General features: G+C 42.5%; 1 protein-coding gene across 12 annotated transcripts in view; it reads left to right on the forward strand.

The window, feature by feature from the left end:
* The first annotated feature begins 469 nt into the window (after positions 1-469).
* LTBP1 (latent transforming growth factor beta binding protein 1) overlaps positions 470-25,647 on the forward strand; it is a 186,544-nt gene continuing 161,366 nt past the window's right edge. For 11 of the 12 annotated variants that reach the window (XM_040058399.2, XM_040058401.2, XM_040058400.2 and 8 more), the window contains exons 1-3: positions 470-1,396; positions 1,764-1,834; positions 16,100-16,388. In XM_040058399.2, the coding sequence (XP_039914333.1) occupies positions 936-1,396; positions 1,764-1,834; positions 16,100-16,388 (821 nt within the window). In that variant the 5' untranslated portion in view covers positions 470-935. Of the gene's footprint in view, positions 1,397-1,763; positions 1,835-4,477; positions 4,567-16,099; positions 16,389-25,647 lie in introns of those variants that run through there. The other variant, XM_040058409.2, reaches the window with a different exon arrangement.

Genomic DNA, 25,647 nt, shown 5'->3' on the forward strand with positions numbered 1-25,647 from the left:
AATCCTGCTAAGAGCAACTTCTGGCTCTCATCAGGCTGAGACGGACGAATGCGCTTACCTACAACGTGTGTAAGTGCTATCATCGGCTTCCCGCCTACAGAGCGAAGCACGTACAGTACGCTTTGGGGGCCTTAAAGCCTCACCCCCGTTCATTAAAACAGAACAGCAGGGCTCAGCTGTTGCCGAAGCGCAGGTACGCTGTCCCAGCAGCTGGGGCAGCTGCGCGGGCCGGCTTCCCGGCGGTCCCAAGCCGGCGCCCCGCGGTTCGGGCAGGTATTGGCGCGGCTGGCCCGGCGGCGCAGGCTCGGCAGCCGGGCCCCCGCCCGCGGTCACCTGGCCCCGGCCGGGCCCCCTCCCCGCGCCGGGAGCGCCCCTGACGTCACGGCGGCCCAGATTGGCTGCGCGGGGCCGGCACCGGGGCAGGGGCACCCTCCGCCCGCCCCCTCCCCTCCGCACACGCTCACTCGCGGAGAAACTCTCTTAAAGAGGGGGTTCGGGGCAGCCCGCGCCGGCTCGGGGGCCGTTTCTTACGCGCGCACGCGGACCCCTGGCAGCTCCGGCAACCCAGACATCTGCTCTCCATTGCGACCACCCCCCTCCAGCAAACACCCTTCCCCTGCTGCTCCTCCTCCCTTCCCGCTCCGGCTCGCAGCTCGGCTCGCACCCGCCGCTTCCTTTCTTCCAACGATGTTTTCCTGCTCCGCGGGGCGAAGTGTTCGCTGAACTTTCCTAACAGTCTGGGGGGCGGGCGGGAGGATCCTGAGGCTTTTTTCCTTCTCCCCCCCCTCCGCCCGGAGCAGGTTGGGGGGCAGCGAGCGGAGGAGGGATCCGCGCCCCGGGCGCAGGTCGTACACACACGCGTCCTTTGGCGGAGAGGAAACCTTTGCGCCGCGGCTCCGCGAACTTGGCCGGCCGCAGGGGCTCCCGCTGTGGAAATGGGTCGGATCGGATGGGGCTTCCTCCTCCTCCTCCTCGCTGCCTGTGCACTTTTGTCACCAGGGCTCGCAGCCTCCGAAAAGGGCAGGCTAAGGAGGATCACGTACGTCCTGCAGCCCGGCCGGGGGGGCTCCTCTGGCAGCCGGCAGCAGCGCCCGACCCTCCTCGGGGGGGAGCAGCAGCAGCAGCAGCAGCAGCGCACGTTCAATGTGCAGCTGAACACGCGCTACGGCGGCGGCTCCCCGGAGCGGACCCGGCGGATGAGCAAGCCGGGCAGCGCCGCCCTGCAGCTCCGCTTGGGCCCCGCCGGCCAGGTCCACCCCAACTCCGCCGCTCACGCCTCCTCCTTCGCCAAGCCGGCCCGCTTCAGCCCGCGGCTCAAGGCGCCGCCGGGCCCCCTCGGCAACAGCAGCGCCGCCCTGCCGCTCCGCCAGAAGCACCAGCCGCCGCCGCTGCCGGGGTAAGGCGCCCTCCCGTCCCGCACGGCCCCCGCTCCGCCGCCGCCAGCATCCCCGTCGCGGCCGCTGTCGCCCCCTCGGGAGGGGATAGAGGGCGGGGGGCTGTCCCGGCGGCACCGCGGCGTTACCTGCCCGGCCCCGGTGCCCGCCGAACATCCGCGGCACGTGAGGCCGGGCTCGGGGCCAGCTCCCCCCATCCCGGGAGTCCGCGGCGGGCCCCGCGCCCGGCGTGAGGCGTCGAGTGCAGTCGGGAGCTTTCGTTCTTCCCGCCCGCTGTCTCCCCGGCCCAGCGCCCGCCCCGCGGCCCGGCTCGGCTCGGGGAGCGGGACTGCCCCGCCGGACACTGGTCCTTGTTTGCTGTTCCCGCAGGGTCAATGTGTGCGGGGGGCAGTGCTGCCGCGGCTGGAGCAAGGCCACGGGCTCCCAGCGGTGCATCAAACGTGAGTAGCAGTGCGGTCGGGGGCTGGCGTGTGGTGGGAGATGTGGTGGGAATCCGAGGGGCCGCGCTGGCACCTGGCGAGGTGGCGGATGCTGGGATCAAAGAGGCACTGGCTGAGCTACAGAACCCACAGAACAGATGTAACACTCTGTCCATCCTTAAATCCCTCCTTCCTAACCTTCACCTTTGCTAAAGGTTAAATAGTGGGTGTCTCTTAGCTCAGGTAGCGCCATTTTTGGAGAGAGCTTTGTGGACGCTTTGGATGCGTGAACATCCCCTCCCCATCAGTTCTTGGTTTCTAGGAGTTTTTAGAATGGGGGGCTTAACAGGTAGAGAATCTACCAGAGGAGCACAGGTGGGGAGCAAGGAATCGCCATCTACCACACTGTCCCTTCACCAGGAGCCCACGGGAACAATCCTGCACTTACCACATGGAATTTTTGAAGCACTGAACCAACCTGAAGGAAGCATGTTTGGTGAAGGTCCTGTAGACTGACGTACCTTTAGTGGGATAACCAGAAACACAAAACATGTGCATAAAATAACAGTGCTTGAGTCAGTCCCGCTATGCTCCAGTTGTTCTTTCTAATGGGAAAGCGGAAGAATTTCTGCTGCTTTAGGCAAGATTCTGAATGGTTGCGAATGGCTAAACTGGAGTGATGTCATGAGGTCAGGAAAGACTGGAATGGCATGTCTTCAGGAAACTCCTGTAAGTATCAGTGAGATTGGGCAGATCGGCAAATATTGCTGTAGTTCAGCAAGACAGATTACTGTCCCTGAGAGAGCTGGACTAAGAAATGCTTTCAAGATTCTCCCCCGCCAAGTGGCTTTTGTCCTTGTGTGGGATTTTTCACAATAGGGAGCAATCACTTTTGTAATCCTGACTAGGGTCAAGTACCTTTGATCTTCATGGACCTGTTGCTAAGAGGCAAAAACGTTATGACAGTAGTTAAAGACACAACTTCACAATTTCTCCACTAATTTAGACATGTATTTAAGATACTCTTCTAAATGAACATTTTCAAATGCATGCTGCTGTATTAGGTGAGTCACATTTTGCACAGCACCTTACAAGTACTAGAATGTTTTACTTCATTTTACAGTGGTATTTTGAGGCTAACTGCAGAGCTTAATAAACACCTACCTTAGCTTAAAGACTAATCAAAATGAAAAAAATCTCTTAATAATTTCAAGACATTAAGTGAAAAATGTATTTTAACTGTGCTATTGTCAACCGGTTTTATTGTCGCTATTTTGAACATAACTCAAACAATGTTTTGGTTTTGTTGGTTTTTTTTTTAATGGCTTTTTCACTGTCTTCTAGTAACTTTCATTTCCAGGCATCTTTTTTGTTTGTAAATTAAGTCATTTTCTTTGCTTTTTGTCCTTTATGTTTTGCCTTTTTCACTTCTCTGACAATCTGTCATTCTTTTTTTTTTTTTTTTTTTGAGTCTTCAGTAAAGACTAAGGCAGACAGTTGGATTTTTATGGGATGTCAGTGTAGAATTTAATTTAAATCCATTAATTACTTGGTTAGCTCATACAGTAACTGGAGGAATGGAGTAGCACAGATAGAATTAAAAGAAAGAAAGGTGGGGGGATTTTCTCATTTTGTGCCTTTGATATTAGGCACTCCTTGGCATTAAGTATTTTTTTTCCCTGCTCTGATGCTACTCTAATTCCTCCTAGCAGTGGTATCATGCACTTGGCTTGGATTTTCTCAGTTTCACCCCTCTCTTGGCAGGCCAAGGGAAGCACTGAATGTACTCAAGTTGTCTGTTTTCTAACTTAGGCAAACCATGCGATAGCATTGACTAGATTCAGCTACGGAAGATTAGTCTCACAGTCATAAAAACCAGATACCACCTTTTCTGGAAGCTCCTGATGTTCCTTTCAGAAGAAAAAAAAAAATCTATAACTGAACAACAGTTAACCCCTTTGTTTCCTGTAAAAATAAATGAGCGTTTAAAATTCAGGTAGCAGGCTCTGTTGGTTTTGAGTGGCTTATTGCAGCAGTGGATTAACTGTGCCAGAGGTGCTGGCACACCTGAGCTGACTAGATGCAAAATCAGTTTGATTCTGTCAGGGTTTATTAGTTCAGGCTCAGTATCACTTTAATAATCTATTTAGTCTCTAGGGTCAGATATTATTCTTTTGCATGGTGCAAAGCCTGAGTTAATAAACCCCAGAGCTATACTGGCTCTTTCCAGAGCCAACTTCCATTTGTCTGCATCGTGCTTGCAGAACCAGAGTGCTGAGAGCCAGCTCTGGTCAGCGAGGTTTATTAGCTCAGGTGTAATCCCAGGCTGGAACAAGCAGCATGTGTTTCTGCTCTGCTGCACCTGTGTGAATAAGCCTGCCTGGACCCCTCAGAAAGAGGGGGTGAAGAGCAGTGGTCTGGCCTTGCAGCCAAGCTACCTTCCCTTCCCTTTGCCTTGCTTGGTGGTGTCTGCTTGCCCTGTTTTCTCATGCCTGAGGCTGTCGTTGCCGTTCCCTCGGGTGACTTCTGTCCAGGCGGGTGGCGGTCTGGCTGGGAGCGGTGACACTGCTTTTCCCTCAGTAGCAGCAGCGGCGGGGGGCGTTTGAAATGTTTCTGTGCGGGTCAGAGGGCAGCATCTGTATGGAGGAGGCAAGGGAACTTTGCAAGTTCTTTTATGTAAAATTTAGTCTGAAGCTGAGCTGCCTTTTGTGTTACATTTGTTCGTGTTCTCTTGGAAGCCCAGTGCTCAGAAGGTGAGCTTCTGTCTTTCGGTAAGCTGTGTGAGAGTGCCTACCATATCCAATTTAGGGATTTCCCCTCTCTGTCACTAATATTTCAGTTTTACACTGTAAAGTTTTAAGAACTTTTTTCAAACTCAGAGTGACTTAAATTATGAAGAGCTGCATCATTCTAATTAAAAAGATGAAATGATAACACTCAGTGTAAACAGTATTCAGAAATGCTTTGTGCTGGGTGTCTGATGCCTGACAATCAAAACCAACCTTTTTGAAGATTTTCGAACATCCACCTTTGGGTAAAGACAAAGGTGGGAAAAATTGAACCACAACAATAAACATCTTGGAAAGTTAGAAGCACGTTGAAAGGGTTTAGGACAAGGACTGTCTTCCAGACGTAGTTATCATGGGTTATAATCTGTGCAAGTGCAGTAATGAGACACCACCAAGGCTGGAGACACCGTGTTTTGTTAGTACTTGCTGCATAACAGAGCTTTATAGAAACATTAATTAGCTCTGTAACATGTCTGTAAGGCAAGTAAAGCTTAGAGTGTGGGGCTTTTATTATTTCATTTATGGAAATTAAACCATAGGTTAAATGTGGTCTTGGACAAGTTATAACAACTGTCAGGAAGGCCTGTGTCAGAAATCAGGAGTTCCCACCATCCAGCTGCATGTTTATCCTGTTGAAATTTGTTGTCTCCTACTTTGTTACTTACTACTAAATTTGTGTTAGTTAAAACTACTTCTACATAATATGCTCTTCTGTTTGTTCTGGTTTTGTTTGCTTAATGGTACAAGGAGCTGCTTCTCATGTTGGGAACATAAGAGAAAACTACCTATTGTGTGTAGAATCTGATACCTTAAAAAGATAAATGGGCAGAACCACCTTGTTGTAGTAGTAAGCTCCTTGTAAAATGTATCATATGTTTTGTCTGAAGTGTTAATAGCGGTTGTTTTTGAGTGTTCTCAATGTAAACTGGATGGTTAAAAAAAAACTGGGAAGGGGAGAACTAGCAGTTTTTAATGGCATGTGTTCCTTACTGCAAAGGTGTAAGAAAGGCTCACAGGGCAAAGAGGCGAGGAAGTGGACTTTGCGGGAACACATATAGGGTAAATTTCCTATAGGGAGAGCAAATTGCTGTCTTTGTAGAACCCAGGTATGCCACCATTGTCAATTAAGGTTAAAAGGGTCTCAAGTCTTTCTTAGTTTAGAAGGTGTTGCGTGTGTGCATGCGTGTATTCCATGCATAGGCTAGTACTTTGGTGTTGGAACTGGACTGAATTCTAGGAGTTTGATCATGAGCTGTCTGTCTTGTGCTTGGGCACCTTGGGAAGGACGTCAGAAAATAAGAAAGGAATCTGTTGGCTTTTTCTCTGTATTAAAAGATTATCTTGCTAATTCTCTTTAAAAAAAAGACTGCCTGACTCAATGTTAAATGAAGACATTACAGAGGTTTAATTTATTTTTCAGAGGAAGAAAATACACAACAGTAGATACTTGCTGCTGTAGAGGCAGGAGACTAGAAAGTTGTGTGAATACTTGCCCTGAGGAGGGGTCCCTTTTGATCAGTTTCTGAATCTGCTTGGCCTCTGCTTGTGTGCTGCTGTTCAATTGCAGCCCCCTCCTCCCTAAATTTCCAGAGCTGTGCTTCTCACTGTGGCTGTGTGTAAGCGTGCTGCAGCTTTGTGGCTCTTTCAGGACATGGGTACTTGGCAGTGTGACGGGTGGTTCCAGATCACCTGGATGGAGCGTGCCCTAAGCTGCTTCCAGCTTGTGCTTCTGAATTTCTTGGGGAAGCTGAGGGAAAAGTTGCATGCTTAGGTCTCCTTCTGGAATAGGGTAAGGATCCAGACCTGGGAACTTGGAAACATACATGACCTCCCGTTTAGATACAAAACTCTGTATCGCTAATTGTTTTAGTATGGGTTGCTCAGGATCTACTCTTTTTTTCTGTTTTCAGTTCAGCTCTTAGGAGGTGGTATCCAGGAGAGCTGTACTTTTCATCCTTGGAACTGAGTACTTCAAATGTTTGCAGCTGTGCTTCTTGGAGGTTTTCTGGTCACAACTGGTTCCTGAGGCTTCTGCTTAATCAGTTTTGTGGCTTTGAGTTTTACCAAGTTCTGTTTATTTACATTGTATATACAAAGCCTAACTATAACGTACTGTCCTCAAATGTTTTTTCTTCGCATTCTAAGACCATCATCTCAGTAAAAGCAGTATCAGTCTCCTTCAAATTATGTCTAAATCAAATTTAATGTCAGCGACTTAAAGAGACAAACTACTTTGACCCCGTGTCACTGACCTATACATTAGCCCTTTTTGATCTGTCCTTTGATGTGGTTTTTAAACCATGCAGAATTGAAAAACTGAAAGCTTTAGAAGCTTGGTTTTGCCTTTGCTGTGCTTGCTGCTGTAATATGTAAATAAAACTTGAATTTCATGTACAGGAAATCGGCTTTTGCAGTGGGAAAGCTCTTGTTAGGCCTTGGTGGTAAGTCTACTCAGCTTTATTTTTCACTTACTGCCCTTGGAAGGGGGTGGAACGACAGAGTCCAAATTCTTGTGGTTGTTGTCTACATTAGCAAGTAGCATGGAGCTGATCTATAGACAAAATCCTTTGGGTTTGATGACTTGAGGCCCAGGGCATGTGTGTTTCAGGACTTGATGTTTTATTTTGGACAAGGTGTAGTCTGGTCTTGTGGAATGAACACCAATATGAGGCTGAAATACATTAGGTGCATTCTTGGAGAGCCCATGTTTTGAGTTCAGCTTTTTATTATTTGGATGTATTTTTTCTTTGCATCTTAAAAGAGATAGAGTGCACACACCTAAAGATGGTCCCACAACACAAACCAAGCCTCTCTAAGGTACGGCATTGGTGCGGCAGCTTCAGGAGAGACTGATCTGAATGAGCAGTACTGCAGACTTTGAGCACAGTGCCTGTCTCCTGGCCATGGTTGGCAGCCAGCCTCCCTCCTGTGAGACCGGGCTGTAAAAGAGCTGTGAGAGGATGGGGGAGCTGTTAGCTGCTGCCTGCTGCACACATGGCTATGCCATGTGCCCTTCGCTCATTTCGGGGAGGAAACTTAAGTCCACAATTAGTATGAAGTGAAACCTACCCAGCCTTCTCTTTGTGAGACACTGGGGACTTCACTGGAAACAAGCTTATAATGGTACATAGTCTGTTTCGTACAAATACTGCAAGTGTGTGTAGAATTCAGACAGAATAAAAAAAAAAAAAGAGAACCTTAAAAGAAACTTGTCAAGACATTGTGCTCTCACACTGGAGCAGATGACAGATTGATAGTGAACTTGTTCAGCTCATTGCAGCAGTTAGTGTTAACAAAAGAAGCAGGACCTGCAGTAAAGTTGTGGTAAATCTACGGTGGATAGAAAGTCCTGAACGCTTCCCTTCTTAATAGAGAATCAGAAGGAATACAGAAAACAGAGGTGTTTTGCTTTTATTTTTTTCCCTCCCTTTCGCTTTTTTGGCAGTTTGTTTTCAGTGTGTAACTCGGAAGCAGAGTAGAAAGCTGTGTGTGTGCCGGGGAAAGCTGTGGTTTGTCCATCAGTTGTGCACTGCCTGGTTCTGCATGGGTGTAGGAGCAAAATGATGTATTGACAGAGAAGCGATCCTTTGATACTCACAGTACTAGTCTTACACCCCTCTTCTTATAGCCCACTCTTCCTGAGCATGGAACAGGGAAGAGCTGGAAAGGGGCATGCTCCCCTCTCCTTCCTTCCTGCAGAGTGCCTTTGTGTATGGGATCAGGGAGCCTCCCAGCCTCGGGAAAAGCAGGGCTGTAGCGAGGGGCGCGGATTCTGCTCTCTGTGAGGCCTTGAGAGGAGTGCAGCCTTCACCGCCAAGGGCTGCTTGTGCCAACTGCTCCTGCCTTAAAGCAAGCTTGAATTGCCTGGGAGCTATAGGATTTGTGGAGGGGAGCTGAAGAGGGGCACACACCTCCCTAAACTGTCTCCCTGTTCAAACTCTGGAGTACTGGGTGTTAACACATTATTGATGGTTCAGGTCATCAAGTCAGTCCATGTTCTGTAACTGATATGTTAGTTGTTAGACTGATGTTGGGGTGGGTTTGAGGTTTCTTTCTTTAGTTGGCTTTTTGTTCCACCTTTAAAAGCAGCAATACTTGTGTAGCCTAATTTATTCCTAGAAAATAGATCCTGCGCATTGATTAGAGAAAGAAAGCAAATCTTCAGCATCTCTCCACGTTTAAGATTGCACACAGAGGGGGAACAAGCATTTTACATGTTAGTAAGGCAAGATGTTCATTTAAACACAGGGCTAAAAATAGGTCTGTTTGGGCATGTTCTTTTTATTGTGAAGTGCAGATGGTAATCCCTCCATGTAGAAAATAGTTTTGTGTCCTATGGCAAAATTTCCTTTTTTTTTTATAATTGAGATCAGGTTTTATTATCTCTGCATGGTAGTTTAGGAATTTCAGAGAAGCTCAACCAAATTGTGGACTCTTACTGAGAGCTGGTGGAATTTGGGGAAAAACTTTACTGTGCTTACTGCTTTGCTTACTCTGTTGTGACTAATAGTATTTTCTCTAGTCTTTCTCTTTTTTCTAGCACTTCAGTTGTCCTGCATCCAGTTAACTATTTCCAGTTGCCTTTTTACTGAGCTTGTCTTAGTTTGTTCAGTTTCCTGCATATTTATTATGAAGTATTTTATAACAAAATGAGTAAGCACTGTACTGAGGAACATTAAGAGAATTAAAAGTTTTGCACACTGGAGTGTTAACCACTCCAGCAGCAAAAACAATGTGTAACATGTGAATCTGCTGGTTTCCTTGGCTTAATGCTTTCTCTAGTGAACGATTTTTATTTGTGGGCACTGGAATGATAAAGGGATTTGTAGTATGTGAAATGTTTGTATTGTCAGAATATGCATAGTTATGATTTCCTATAATTAAATACTTTAAAATGTCTCTCAGATTGTACAGTCTTAACTATTTATATTATATAAACTCCAGTAAACAAACATGAATGAAAATGCCAAGTATCAAACACTGTGTTATATTCTTGTTGCTGATAGAATAATGCATTCTTTTGCTGAAGTTAAGCTTTTGAAGCATTTGAGTGCAGTTGCTATTCAATTCTGATAAGTCTTGGCATTTAGAGATTATACTACGGAGATACATAGAATATGTTAGTAAAGTACATTATGTTGCCATTAGGTTGAGAGAGAAACTGTTGTTTTGTGTGTTTGTTTTAAAGGAAATATGTATGCTAAAAGCATTGTTTTTTGTTTCCCTCCCTTCCTGGACGTCATGTTTACGTGCCAGTGTGGGAATGAATCTGATGGTTTGAAGTGGACAGCAAAGAATTCCAACACATGCTTTTATTTGAAGTATATTTAGGGAAAGAATTCCTTAGGACCATATAGTTATGATAAAAACAAGTTCCTGTGTAGAAAGACACAGATGGTTGTAATACTACCTCCATTAGTAGTGTAGAGGTCACACAGGTTTTCTGCAGTGAATGTAATTTCTTAGATTTATATGAAAGTAATTTCAACTTTTTTTTTTCTTTAATAGAATGGTCTTACAACATGATTGTATCACCCTTGGTTGTAAATTCCTCTCTCCTCAATTCTCAATGAATGTTTAGAATTATTAGATGTATTTCTGGTAAACGTTTCAGTTTTTGAAACCTCTTTGGTGTCAGAGGCTTGGATAGAGAACTAGCTCCCCAGAAAAGCATCAGCTTCAGTGATCGTTTGGGTTTCTAGACTCCAGTTGCATCCTCAGTCCTGACAATGACTTAATACTTGTAAGAGTATTCAGAGTAAAAGTGAAAAATTGAGTGGGGTTCGGAGAACAGGAAATTCTAAAAAACATTGCTCTCCTTCAGGATGCACCATATTCAGGTTTTTCTGAGGGGAAAGTGGAATATGCCTCTTTCCTTTCACAACCCACAGCTTGTCGCCTTCCAAGGAAAGCACTTCACTGCTTTTCTTCTGGAATCTGTCGGGGATCATCACTGTCTTTCAACCCAGCAGGAGTTAAAGGTGCCTTTGTATCACAGCTTTTTGTTTAGGATGTGCACTCAACCAAGATGAGCTTTGGTTTGGTTTCCTTGTGTGCTTGAAGAATAAAAATCTTGCATCCATGAAAAAAGGCAGCATTCGTTATGCCTTTAACAGTATTCCTATGTTGCATGTAAGGAAGCTTGAAAGCTCCACCCTCAGCACAGATGTATCCATGTCTTAGTGTTGGTCTTTCCCTTTCTGTAAACGTGATGCAGGCATCATTTCTCAACCATTTTGTGCTGGAATATGAAACAGCTCTCCGCTTCAAATCCTCTCTCCACCTGCTGTATTTTCTATTATCTGCCCTCTGGCATGTATTGTTGATCTATGCTGTGCCAATGTGTACCGTGATGAAATTTGTTGCAAGTTGGTGCATTCTGTTTAAACTGGTGCTGGACTATTATGTGCACTCAAGATGAGGAAAAAAAGATAAATTTTGTGCGGAAAAAGAAAGAAATCTGGTGGATGAGTGCATTCACAATAGCATAAGACTCACAACACTGTTGCAGTGTAATTGTGTCAAAGTATTAGAAATTCAGGAATCACATTGAAAAAGGTTTGTGGACATTTAAGTACAAACCAACAACAGCAGTTGCTTGTTAAAGGAAATACTTAAAGGTGGAGCTGAGGCTAAAAGGCTAGAAACTTAGGTACAGGAAACTTTTTGGGATATTTAAATTTGTTTATTGTGAATTTCTCACTGAAAAATAATTTTTTTGTGGATTTCTGTTCTCCACGGGGTAATAAACTTGTAAATGTGTTGCTACTTTTGAGGAAGTTAAAATAAGTGATTAGCATCGGAATGAGATTTGTAATGATCTTATTCAATAATTAACGTTAGTTTAATATTACTTTAATACAATCATTTTTAAGACGTGTATTTTGATTCATTGGAAGGGACAAAATAAATTTTTATCTAAACTCCTTCCATACATGATAATGTTTTATATTTACTGATTCCAGATAATAAATTATGCTTAATTTAGAATGTATTAAAACAAATTACATTCTGTATATGTAAAAGTTTTAAAATATTTACGTGTTTTGAAACTATTATAAACCTTTTATTTTAGGTCTTGGTTCTGCAAATATTTATATACACATTAACTGTAATGACATGAACACATGGACTGAAAAGTGTGTATGTATAGATCAGTCCCAAACCAACATAAGATGTTTTGGAAGGAGTGTGTTTAAACCTCACAGTAATATTATTTTACCCTTGCTTGTCTGAAAGAATGTCACAGATAGAACCATACCAGGCCTGAGATGCATTTGTCAAACCCCATAGTAGTCTGCCTGAGAGTGGTGAGCAGTAGTTGGTTAGGGAAAGATGCGTAAAAAGGCTGAGCATTTTGGGACAGTTTTGGGCTTTTTGTGACTTAGGTACTTCCAAAGCAAATGTGTCACTGTGACTTCATATTTAGTAGATACAGATTGAATGTTCTTAAAAGACAAACCAACCCCAAAGAATCCTTGTTCCCTCCCCACTGTATTGGGTCTGGCTGAGCTGGAGCTGTACTTTGAATTGGTACCCAGAAAGGTGTTGGTACCACTCCAGGGTTTTGGCTACTGCTGAGCAGCGCTGGCAGAGCACCAGCAATGTCTCTCAACATTTCCTTCCCCCCATCCATAGGCTGGGGGTGGGCAAGATCCTGAGAGGGGACACAGTTGGCACAGCTGACCCAAAGTGACCACAGAGATATTCCATACCATCAGCTCAGATAGAAAAGCTAAGGAAAGGTGAACAAACAGGGGGCATTTGTTGTTTACAGAGCTTCCCTTCTGGTGCAAGCCCCTAGGCATGCTGAAGCCCTGCTTCCCGGGAAGTGGCTGAACATCACTTGCTGATGGCAAGTAAACGTAAACCTGTTGGGTTTTTTCTTTCTTTTTTTTTTTTTTTTTTTTTTTTTTTTATTTACTTTTTTGCCCACAAATTTTTGCTTTAGTAAACTGCCTTATCTCAACCTTTGAGTTGTTCTTGATCTTATTTTCTTTCTCCTGTCTAGCTGGGGACTGATAGAGCAGCTTAGTGGGCACCTGGCATCCAGCCAAGGTCAACCTCACCGCAAACCATAGTTCTGGAAAGTGAGGGAAGATTGGTTATATTGTCTGTCCTGGCCTTTCAATGTGGCTAACTTCCATGGCACAGCAAGTTTTGGATGTTGCAGTGAAGTGGCTCAAAGAGCAGATCAGTCAACCTCTGACAGAAAAAACTGTTGAGACTTATTAAGCGCAAAACCAGCACTCTTGCTTAGGAAGTTGCTGAGCCTCTAATTCTTGAAAGCTGTAGTGGTATAAACTTTTATTGTGTCTCACCCTGTCCTTAAGCATCCACCTTAGTAACAGAGGGGGAACACTGGACTAAGTGGATCTTTAATCTGACCCGCTAAGCTTAGTCTCATTATTTGCATTTTTGCCAAGCTCCATTTTGAATTTCCAGTCATGACCTCCTTTGAATAGGACAAAGCCAATTGCCTTTAACAGCAGTATATTGGCCTGCTTTTCCGTTTTGAACTTAATACTTCCATGCTTCAGTTTTTGGAAGCTTAGCTTTATGGAAAATACTGGTGTTTTCAGTTTTATGGGCCACTATTGTTGTCTTCAAACAAAATAATTAGGTCATTCATTTGGCGCACTACAGCTGTCTTGGACATTGTAGAAACTAAACTGCTGTATTATGTCAATTAAAATGTTTGTTTTAATTCTTTCCTAAAAACGTGATCTTTTATCCAGTTTTGTGATCTTCTATTGTGCAACATTAATGAAGGACTTCAGTCAAAAGGTTCATTGCTGTGAAGATCTAATGGATGCCATTTTCAACCTGTTGCTGGTCTTTTGTAACATAGATGCTGGATCTCCTGATGTTGTCTTCTTTTAAAGGCCAGTTGGAGTAATGCAGTTGGTCCTGCAGAGCATTTGCTTTATGTACGTGTAATGTGTTTCAGGGTTTACATTGCTGTCAGTCAAGTTAGAATGTTCAGGTCTATGTGGGCAAAAAAGATGAGGTAATTTCAAAGCAGGTTCTAGTTTTAGCTTTATTGTTTTAAATTCACTGCAACCTTCACTTTGATAAGTAGAAACTCAAGTTTTTGTAGGCTTCTGAAGTGCAACTTTGGTTCTTAACTACGGGAAAAAGAGTTGCAGTTTTTCCAGGGTTGTCTCTTGTGTATGTATACATTGTTACTTCACTTTTGAGAGGAGATATGCAGTGATCAGAGTCCTAGCAGGGTAGATATTTTTTCATAGTGACTTTTGGTTGTGGTCTTGTTAGCTTACTTCTGTGTTGAGTCATTGGTTTTTCAATAATTTCTTGAGAAACCTAGAGGTTGAAATAGGCATATGTCCATAAATATCCAGAAATACATGAATGCTTTCTTAACGTAAAAATGGGACTTTTGAAAGTCTTGCTTTTTTTAAAGATTTTTTTTTTTTTTTTGAGATATTTTTCTGAAGCACTCTCAACTGGGCCCAAATTCTTTACTGTGATCTTTTCACATTTCATACAGATGACCCAGGTGATGGGGTCACTCTTCTGATCTTAAGAATCTCTGCAAAACCAGGGACATTTAATCAGAATTTTAGGCTCCTGAATTTATTTTCCAGGATATGATTTATTTTAGTCACGTGTATATAAATGAATTTTCACTGTTTCTAGCAAAATCTAAGTTTTATAAATGCGGCACAAGGAAGACTTGGCTTATCTATTACAGCATGTGCTTGTTGCAAATCCCTTCTCACGTTTACAGTGAAAATAGTCTTTAGTCTTCCAGGAGTCAAAGACAAGACAGAGTCTCAAAAATAAACAAATAGAAGTGAGCAAATGATTACTTTTTTGTTGCCAGGGATGTGCATAATATGTGGTTAAGGTAGCCTAGCTAAGTGTTATTGAAAAGAAGATAAGTTTCACGTGGAGGGGAAAGTGTATGTGGAAAACCTCCATGCAAAACTCAGGTTTAAGTTGTTGGGCAGTTCTGGTGCTGTATGCAGTTGGTACACATGATATATCTGCCAGTGGACAAACTAGGCCTCCATGCTAGCACAGTGCCATCCTGATGAGTTAATTCATATATATTCTTGTGCATTTATTTTTATATGTAGAAGTAGGTATTAGAACTTGGTTGAAGTGTCAAGTACTCTGTTTGGACCAGGGCTGTGGACTGATTTTTTTGTTGTTGTTTGGTGGTTTTTTTGTTTGGTTGGTTTTTTTTTTTTAATTAATATGATTGTTAAGTTGGATGTATCTGAATATGGTGCAGAATCCCATGTTGTAGTTTAAGATATTATCTTACCTATTCTAGTAAAAAAATTGTCACATGACCTATAATTTTGTAGATGTTAAAGGATTTTTTAAAATCTGCTTTGTTTGTAGGAACAAAGTGGCTCAGCAGTGTTTTTTTTTTCTTAATGATGCTTCATTGTATACAATCTTTAATGTGACTAATGAAGAAGTTATTTTCTTTGCTATCTTTTAATGTAAAATTGTCTCCTTTAGATAAGAGAATTAATTTGTTTTGCCATCTTTATATGATGCAAGTTTTAGCATCCAAAATAAATCCTCAAGGTAGATGTGTCTTTAAAGTATTATGTATATATGTATATATATATCAGCAATTGCTTTTGGTTTTTTTCCTCCCTCCATTTTTTTTGATGGGCTTTGCTGCTCCTCCAAGTTTCTTGTTCATTCAGAGTGGAATTGATACAGCATTCACTACGTCTTCAAGCTGGGTGTTGAGTCTAGGCTGCTTTTTCAGGCTCCCTCTGTAGTCACTAGATAGAGCAATGCAAAGCAGTGTAATTAATCCTCTCTGAAGGCAAATTGTATTTTAAAGAATCGGATCCCTTTGCACAGAAGCTCCAAAGAATCTATAGAAGCTGATCCGGGATAATGACAAGCATCTGTCAGTTTCTTCCGAGGTGTAGCAATGTCTGTAGCAGCAGTTCAGGTCTGGTGGTGTTACAGTGGGGCTGTTGCAGGGAATTTGTTTGGGTTTTAGAGGGGGAAGAGTTGAATTACTTCGTGCTTCTCTGCATCATTTTAGTGGTCTATAATGTGGCTGTAGGGATTCATTCTAACTACCTATGCAGCGTCTGATTTTAAAATAGTAAAATAAATCCCAGCCTGGATCAGTAGTAAAATTCTAAATCTGTGTAATATTGTTTCATCAGATGCAGTTTGGGCTTTTAAAGTATGAGGAGAAGGGATGCTGGGCAGAGAGGAGAAAGATTTGAAATAATGCTGTATTTCTCAATTTACCTAGTGCATTTCCTGGTTTTTTAGATCCAGCATTTTACTTTTGGAGTTGTTCACATGTTGTGCAAGAAATCAGTCAAAGCTATATCAACTTGTATATAATCTTTTGTGAAGCTTAGCAATGTTGCTCTCTCCTACTCCAGTTAACATTAGCAATTAATGCCGTTTTTTATTGTGGGGAGGGTTTGCATTTTCCTTCATGCTGTGTTTCACAGGTACTTTTTAAAATGTCTTCTCTTAGCTAACTGTGCACCGCCGTGCCAAAATGGAGGGATGTGCCTGCGACCTCAGCTTTGTGTGTGTAAACCAGGAACCAAAGGTAATTCCTGCGAGGATACGGTCGTGCAAGACACATCTTCCACTGGAGGCCGGAGCCCCGTTGTTCCCCCGTGGCCCATCCCCCAGCAGGCTGCCCAGCAGACCTTCTCTCAGAAGGTGCAGATCCCTCCAAAGGTTGGCCCCATGGCTCAGATGGCATTCACAATCAAGCAGAAGCCTCCTGTTGGGTTAACTCAGCAAATGCAACCACAGTAAGTGTTTTCCTTGCTTTCGAAGAAGTCCTGTATGTCAGTTTTATGAAGCGTTGTTCCTTGCAAGCGTTTTCAAAAAATCATACTTGGAAACTCACAGATTTTTAAAAACAGCTTCTTGTTTTAACTGTAAGATTTCAATGCATGTTTAGACTTCTGTTACTTATGAACCAGATTTCCTTACCTGAACAGAATATCCCATGATATCAGTCAGCTTCTGTTTTCCTTAGAATGGTACTGCTGTACTAATTTTGAAGGAATTCTTCTTAATTTTACACTGATGACCTCTTGAGTTTATCCTAGAACAAAGTCTGGCATGGAATTCTGACAGCTTGTGTAACTGAGGAGAGTAAGATTTGGTGCTTCTGTTCTGGTTTCTTGTATTTGCATTATGATTTCTCTTTTAATGTACGTGTGCATGGCTGTGCTAGGATGGATACGTCTGCTTGCTTGTGTTTGAGGTTCAGGGTTGTGTCTGACCGCCATAAGCAGCAAGAAAACACCCATCTGGTTGGAGAATTTTTTTCTCTGGCTCTTTAGTAGCTCATGACTTAGCCAGTCTTTGATATTATTTCTCTGAGCTTTAAATCCTTAATGCGAGTCTGAAATTTCTCTAATTGTACTGTGCTTTTACTCATGGACGTGATGTTAATTTGTTTCAAGACCCCATTTGATATGGGTGAAGGGGGGAGGTGCACAGGAGGGTGGCAATCAAGTGGAATGTGAGCAGTTTTAGGTGTTTTCAGCTACTGCTGTCCTTCCACTTTCAGGTGAAGTCAGTGACAAAAAGTGTTTCTGTCCTGTAACAGGTGTTGCTTTTGCTTTTAAGGGAGGTATAATCTGTCTGGCTTCTAGTCTCCAGAGCAAGATAACCAGGATTAGGAAATAAATTGTGTTTTCCTGTGTTTGAAACTGTAAAAATGAATGTGGAAGGGTAGTGTGTGATTATGGAATTCTGTGCCTGAGTCATCATAGGCTCCTAACAACAAAGTGCCACTTCCTTTCCAAAGCTACATACAAAGAATAGAGATCATTGGACACTCCCAATGTTATTTGTTGTCTCATAACCCCTTTATCAGGTTTTGTTTCCTCCTAAATCCTTCTAATTCTTTGTACTAACTGTGGATCCACAAGCTAAACTAGGTTCCTACATGCCTTGTGTGATAAGAAGAGAAGTTTACCTGAATTCCCTTGGAGTTCTAAGGCCTGAGCTAGTATGTTCTTTGAGAAAGGTAGAAGGTAGACCACTGAGGGCTTTAGTAACAAATACATCCACCGTCTTGAAAGACTGAGAAATTGATACCCAATTTTAGTATTTCCTGGTACTCTGAGTCCAGTTTCATTTCTACCAGTGAAGCAAGGGTTATTGAAGTGACTAATATGAAGGGGAAATTGCCAGTAAAATTGTCAGGCTTTTTTCCTGTTCCTTCCTCCCCAGACCAGCTGGTCTCATCACCTGGAGTCTCTGCCTGGCCCCATAAAGAGCAGTGTAACAAATCAGTACAAAAAGGCCAGAAAATTCCTGTCTTATCAGTACTGATTCCTGCAGCATACACTTTCTTTTTTCTCCCTCCCTCTACACACAAGCATTCTCAAGGAATTTTTCTTTCTGTTGTGATAAAGACCAGTTGTCCAAACTGGGTAGGAAAATATACTTTAAAAAAAAAAAAAAAGGGGGGGGGGGGGGGGGAAGAAAGATAAAAGAATGTAATTGTTTTTCTTGCCTGAAAAAAAGAATTGTTATCTTTTAAGCACTCTAAAACTGTACTCAGAAGGCTTGTGGCAGCCTCTAGAGAAGGCTTACTCTTCATTATCCCTGGAATAATGCCCTGGGATAAAGGGTTCCTCTTGTAAAAAATAGAGAAAGATGATAAACTGCTGTTTTTCTGTGCTACTATGATAGTTGTTGGGCTATGATGCTCACAGTATTTCTGGAGGATACCTACAGCATTTCATATTCACCAAAATCTTTCTACCTGCTTGCATGAGACATCATCACAGATGTAGAGGAAGCAACTTCAGACTGACAAAACCTGTCATCTGTTACCTGCTGTCCAAAGTGCCTCTGCATGCTTCCATGCGCAGTGGGCTTTGTTGTTCATGTGGCCCTTCTCAGCCTAGGATTTTCTCCTAACTGTAGAGACTTTTTCAGGTAGAACTGTTACTCTTTGAGATCACATGAAGATAAATCTATTTCACTCAGCTTAACAGTGGCATGGGAAAAGGGAAAACGGAGTCTCTGGAGTCATGAGAGCACCAGCCTACAACCTTGGCAGAAGGAAGGTGTAGGAGCTGGAGATGGAGAGGAAAAGAGGTTTGCACAAACCAAAGCAGTTGTATCAAGTGCAGCAGAAGATGGATGTTTGGAAACAGCTGTTGAAATGAGTGCCAGTGATAGTTCCCATGTATGACTACTGGGACAATTTACAGGGCTGAGAGATCCTTCTGAGGTCAGGTCTCTAACACTGAGTGGGATAGACAAGCTAGCTCCTGTTTCAATTCCTTTTTGAATACACTGTGATCTTGTATGTTGTGCGAGGCTGCCCAGATACTTTTGGAATGGCTTTTCCTTTTCCCACTCCTGGAAAGTGGAGGTATCCTCTCTGTCAGTGTGGTTGGTATGCTGATCTGGACACTGCTGCTGTGCAGTCAAAGACTGGACTGGTGAGAGCCAGGGCAGAACCCAACCTGGAATACCTAAATTAGCTCCTAGAGGAGGCTTGCCTCTACAGAGCATCTATTTTGCCATCTTCTCTAATTTTTTTCCCTTTTTTAATAGGAATGCGACTTTTCCAACTTCAGCCAAGATGTGTTCATGCATGCTTTCTTAGGATCACGGTGATATTTAGGAAATGTCAATGATATTTAGGAAAGTGGGGAATTAATTTATTTCTTTCTAGATATCTTTTTTTGAAGAATAAGGTGCTGAACAGAAGGAAAGCTGGAGAGAGATTAATTTCCTGGAATATCCTGGGTTCAGCAAGTCTGTCATAGCTGTGCCCTGAAGATGGATATAGTGTCAGGTACAAGGTCTCATCTCAGAAAAATGTTAGCAGAAGGTATAGATGGCTGTAATTGAAAACAAGTGGTGATTCAGAAAAAAAAATCTGCTTCTTATTTGAACCTGTAGGGAATTCTGATCTCAGTAACAGGCGTGCTTTGTGAGCCTGAATTCCTGTGATAGTTCTCCAGTAACTCTGGGTGTTCCTTTCACATCTCATGTTCTCACTTGTTGGCAACAGGATAACTCCAACAGCTTGATTTTGTGCATTTACCATCTGTGTGAGCAGGACTTTTTTTTTTAAAGAGGTCTTTCTAGTACAGTTTTGGAAGTGATTACCAGAAAGAGTACGGCATCAACCAACTGGAGCTCAATAATACACTGAAGTGCCACAGCATTGCTCCTTCAGCCTTCTTTAGAGGCAGGTGGTGATGAAATGTGAAAATGTGCTTTAATGTTGGACAAAGCAAAGCCCATCAAAGGAGTGGTGAACACACAGACTCCAGGCGACAGATTTGGACTTACTGGTGTGCCTTATGTGCCCAGAAATGTTTGCTGAGAGGTCCCTTCCAAACCTGTGTTCTTGGGTCACTGGGTCTAGTCCCATGCTATGATGGGCAGCCTGCTAATTTTAGTAAGCCTATCAACTGATGCCTTAAAGCTGTTTTTTGACTTCTGATCAAAGATGTAATATTTTTTCCAGTTGAAGTTATTTTTTCCCAATTTTAACTAGTTGATGGCAAATCAGTGTGAATTTAGATTGAAAAAAAACATGCCTGAAAAAGCTGGGCATGCCCCGTTGTGACCCTACTGAAACCAACAACGTAGGACAGTCACAACAGAAAATGGAATATGTGCTTGGTATAATATATAATTGTAAGTTAAATGTCTACATATATATATATTTAAAATCTGTAGAGATTATTGACTTTCTATTGTGCAAACTCGTGTACACTGAGGATCACTAAAGTGTAAGAGACTGCTCTTTTGGCTCCTGTCTTACATACTGGTTCTTTTTTGTATCTTTGACTGCATGTAGTTCATTTTTTAGAACTTGTGGTTCTAAGATTGCTTAATATGATGATGTATCAGGTGATCATCTAAATAAGGTTATAGACAGGCTTTTTGAAGCTAGTGTGAAAGTAAATATTTCTGGAGGACACCTTTTTTCACCACCATTATGATAGTTTTCTACTAAAGATGTACAGAGGAAGTGAAATTACTTACAAGAGCCCTGCACTTGAACTTAAGTGTGAGATCTATTTGAAAATACTTTATGGAAGCTCTTGATAATATTAAACTCCTGTCCAAAAAGGACTTGTCTTTTTATTTTTTTTTTTTAAGGGAACTTTTTTGAGAGCAGTAGGGATAAAAGTTAGGTTGGAAGCATGAAGCACCTGGGTCCAACCCTTTGCTTATAGCAGGATCATTTATAAGAGGTTGCTCTGGGCTTTGTGTGGTTGAGCTTTTAATACTTTCAAAATTGCAAGGTTGGAAAAAAAGGAGTATTCTCCTTTTTAAAGCTGAAGTTTTTGTTGTTGCATATTTATTGTTATTGTTTTTTCTGTATTCCTCTAAGAAGTCTCGCTCAGCCCCCTCTACAGATTCTCAAGAGGCAGTTGTAGATGGCAGTATCATCCCCTTGAGCTGTTTTGGTTTTGTTGTTTTTTTTTTTTTTTGAGAGCTGAGAAATCTTTCTCCTTGTATGTTGTGTGTCCAGTCTCTGACAGTCTTGGTGGCCCTCTGCTGGTCTTGCTCCACTGTGCTGCTCTCTTGATTTGGGGAGTCCAGTCTGGGGGTCACAGTATTTGAGAGGCAGTCTCACAAGAGCCTGAGGGAGGCAGCAATCACTCCCTTGACCTGCACAACTGTGCTGCTGCCCAGTATATGATTGGCATTCTTCATGTGAGGATATGCTGCTGATATGTCTTCTGCTCATCCACTAGGACCCCCACTTTTTGTAGGGCTGTTTTCCAGCCATTTTGGTGCCAAATCTATACTCCTGCAGAGATCCAACCAAAGATTGCTACCTGGTGCTTCAGAGCTTTGGTCTGTAAGTGATGGGCTTCTCGTTCTGCCCTCCTAGAGCCCAGTGACAGAGCTGTTTGAGCTTGTACTAGCACTCTTCACAGACTTCAAAATTTAATTCTAGTGGTCAGAGGTGAGGTTTTTCCAGCAGTTCTTGAGCTCACTGCTTTGTGTCAGAGATGAAAAACTGGTGTTCTGTCTGTAGGTTATGCTGACAACTGCATCCCTTCACTATAGACTGGTACCAAGTAATGAACTCATGGTGTACTTGTCTTAGACTGCTGGTGCAGGGTGGCTCCAGGGAGAATCGGGAAAATAACTTTTCCATTGTGAGCTCTTTGGGGTGGCTTCTGAGACACCTTTTGCACAGTGTTTTCAAACAGGAGATTTGCTGCAAGGAAACAGTGTACCCTATTAGCTGTCAGGTTATTCATGTTCTTCCTAATAGACTTGTGAAGAGTTTATGCAGATCAGTTGTCCATGTTATCCTGTAAGGCACATTCCTTTTGAGAAGGTCAATGTACACTTCCCTCTTACAATCCCAGCAACTTGAATGCACTTCATGAGGTGAAGTTAACTTTTAGTTAACCTTTCATTAAGTCTGGGGGGTTTTTGAGTGCTGCTGGAATATGCTTATGCTCCTTGTATGACAATACAGCAAAAAGAGTGATTTAGGCATATTCCATGTCTGAAAATCATTGTCTTGCTTTCAAGGCTCTGCTTTTCAGGAAAGAAAATTTCCTCTAAACTGGACTGGTGCTGTCACCTTAGTTGAAAAGCAGACAGTAAGCCACCATTTCAAGCCACAGCATTTTTCAATTTATTTTTTTTCCTACTTTAAAAGCACATGTACCTGACCACTCAACTCAGTGTTTGAATGTTAGGATGAGGAGCTTTTTAATAAGGAGTTCTTAATGTTACTTGTTTTGCAATACGGTCTGTTCTCTTCCAAAGTAGCTTTTTCAGGTTGTGGTTTGGATTTTTGTTTGGCTGCCTTTTTTTTTTTTTTTTTTTTTTTTACCCAGTAACTACTGTAACTATTGGAACTTTTGCTATTTATCATCAAACAATTATTTCAGGAGATGTTGGGAAACCATCATAAGCACTTTTTTCCAGGGGCGTGGTGGGCTGAAGGAGCACGGCTTTTCTTGGAAAGCATGATGTGTGAACTGGCCTTAGACAAAGGCAGATGTATCTTCAGGGTTGGGTCTGTCTGATTAATTAAAAGTGCCTCATTGATTCCATTTTATGAATAGCCTGTTCTGATCATGATTTAGGATCCCTGGGAGACACAAATTTCATCTCCAGTGAACTTACTTTCTTCAGTTCTAGTGTCCAAGTACTTCACTGGGAAGCAGTTTCCCCTTTACATACCTATGCCATGTACCCTCATTCTTTGATCAATTTTGCCCAAGAATCCAAAATTGCTCTTTTACACAAAGTGTAATCAGTTGCTAATCGGATTACAGCCACTTCTGAGGTGGTTTATTGCTTGGGTCACCTTGTGCTAAAGTTTAGGGGTTGCTGTTCACCAGTGTCTGTTGAGACTGGTATTTCTTTTTGTGTAACTGGTGAAGAGCACAGGGCAGATGGAGAAAGTGGGCTCTTCTCCTGATGTTATTGTTCAAATATGTATTGAGACTTTGTAACCAGCCAGCACTTTATTAGAGGGACTCTGCAGTAAATCCTTGTTTGTCTCCCTCTTTATCAGATTTTCCCTGAATTATCCCACAGCCTTAGAGAGCGGTGCTGGAGGACCAGAATGGGAACTGTTGGCTGACTGCAGTGTGCAGCACAGTGCTGTTTCTGAAGATAAGTCTGCAGGTGTACTCAAGTTTTGTAGGAATTATGAGTACTTGACTTTGAGCTAAGCAACTTCCTACACTAAGCAAAACACCTACTCTTGTTCAGAAATTACTTTTTGTGTGATATATTAGGAGAATATAGCTTTGAAGTAATGGCTCAATGAAGCGTTGTAGTTACGGAAGAGAATTTTGCTGTCCTTGAAAATGTAACAAAGTATCGTTTCTGATGCTGAGACATGAAGTTTGTAGAACAAATAAAGTACCTGCAATAAGCCAGTGTTTGCTACAGCTCTATTTGTTACTAATGTAATCTATAGCTTTGAAAATATATCCTCCAGATGTGTACAGAAGAAAAACCCCAACTTCTGACAGGCTTTATTGTATTTTTTTTAAGTTTAAATTACTGTTTTTAAAACTTACCATGCACCTGGGGGACAGAGTTTATTGAAGTTCTCTAGCACCACTGGGGGGTATTAAAAGGAATTCTTTGTCAGCTTGGATGCCATGAGAAATGATGTTTCAGGCTTGTCAGGGATTTTATAAGTGGTTTTATAGAAAAGACTGCTTTTGCATATTCTATGTGCTGGTTTTGTATTTTTTATTTCATTAAAGAAACAACTGAAGATGTAGTTCTGTATGTTTTGTGTCAAGAAAAGAGGTTCAGTTCAAAGGAGATAGACAATATTAGTACACACTATTATGTCATTGGGCAGTAGGTGGCAAGCTTTGCTTTTCCTTCTACTTAGGTTTTATTTTCATGTTGCAGAATGCCAGAATTTTTAGAGGAGTGGTTTAAATTCACAGGATTATGTCATTTATTGGCAGCGCATTTCTTTAACAATCTCTTTTGTTCATTGTGGATAATTGTCTTGCTATTGAATACCGAAGGAAAGCCTCTTTTCAAATGATGGATGCAAATCAAGAAATGTGAGCTCTATTGTATTGTCTCATGACTTCTGTGGTCAGATTACTAATAGACATTATATAAATGAGGTGAAGTCACAGTCAATCTGAAATTATTTGGGATCTTCCTGTTCAACTTCTGCTGTAGACCACCATTACAGCTATGGGCAAGGGGGAGCAACACCTTTTAATACAATATTTTCCTGTATTCTGTCCCTGTAACTAATAAATCTAAAAAAAATTATAGAATATTTATTTGTCCTTCTTGTGATATGTCATGTCCTGTTCTGGTCCATGTGCTCACATCCTCCCTTCCATTCCCCCCTGAATTGCTGTCCTCACAAACTCAGCCTGCTCAGCTGTTGTGTAGGGTTCAGCATGGGGACAGTAAAAGAGCAGCAGCAAACTGTGCAGCTAAAGCAGCAAAGGTTGTGTAGAAAGGGCAATGCTAGAGTGCATGTTTTTAGAACTTTCTGTTGGGGCTGACTGTTAATAGCCTTTCTCTGCTCAGACTTCTTGCCTAGACCAAATAACCTGGCAGCTGGTAAACTAGTGATCAGCTCTGTACCTTTAACAAGGATACCCGGGATGTAGAACCTCTGCTCCTATGCCGTTCATCTCAGCTGTTTTCCAACTTAGGCATCTCAGCTGTTCTCTAGGGCAATTTTTACTCATTAGCCAAGTTAATTATTTGAGTTTCCTCATAATGAATGAGTTAGAGTTCTTGCTTTGCTATTGAAGTTTTGGGAAAGTTTGTTCTGGATTAAAAAACTTACATGCCTGTCTTTCTCAGTCACTCCATCCTACATGCACTTTATAATAATTGCTCTGAGGAAGATCAGCTGTCTTGGATATCCTTGATCCCAAACATCAATGATGTCATTCTAGAAATTCTAAATCAGTAATTAACATCTTCTTACTATGGCAGGGCATTCTTCATGGTGGGGGGCGGTCTCCTTATGTACGTAGAGGCTCCATAGGAGCTTACATTTCCACTGCTGAAGTTTTCTGTCCTCGCACAATTCCGAGTGAAGATCAGAACTGTTCTGGGACTGGTAATGCAGACCTGAGCTGTCAGTTGAGGACATGGTTAATTTCATTGCTGCAGGAGCACCAGGCTAAAAGGGTCTTTGGCATCAACTATTGGTAAATTGAGATCAGTGTTTTGAGATCCTGATACTGTGGTTAACTCTCACTTCTGTAGTCTTTGGCAGTGCGGTGATCTGTGTGTGCTAGAACAAAAACTGGTTCAAAGGTAGTTACTCATCTCTTTGTGCTGCCAGGCACTGAGTCAGCCCTCAAGAACACCTCCATTCATCATTCTAGGGAAATGTAGTCATCGGGCTGCAGGAGCTGAAGTCACTGTTTAGTTCAAACCGCTGGTCTCCCTCAGGACTGGGATCGTTTGTGTTGGCCGAGGATGTGGAGATGATTTTTTGATGACAGTAATGTCAGTCTTGTCTTGGTGTCCTTTTTGAACACTGCTAAGTGCACATTTCAGTACTAATCCATTAAACTAACA

Source organism: Hirundo rustica, chromosome 3, assembly GCF_015227805.2.
Source record: "Hirundo rustica isolate bHirRus1 chromosome 3, bHirRus1.pri.v3, whole genome shotgun sequence".
Taxonomy (NCBI): domain Eukaryota; kingdom Metazoa; phylum Chordata; class Aves; order Passeriformes; family Hirundinidae; genus Hirundo; species Hirundo rustica.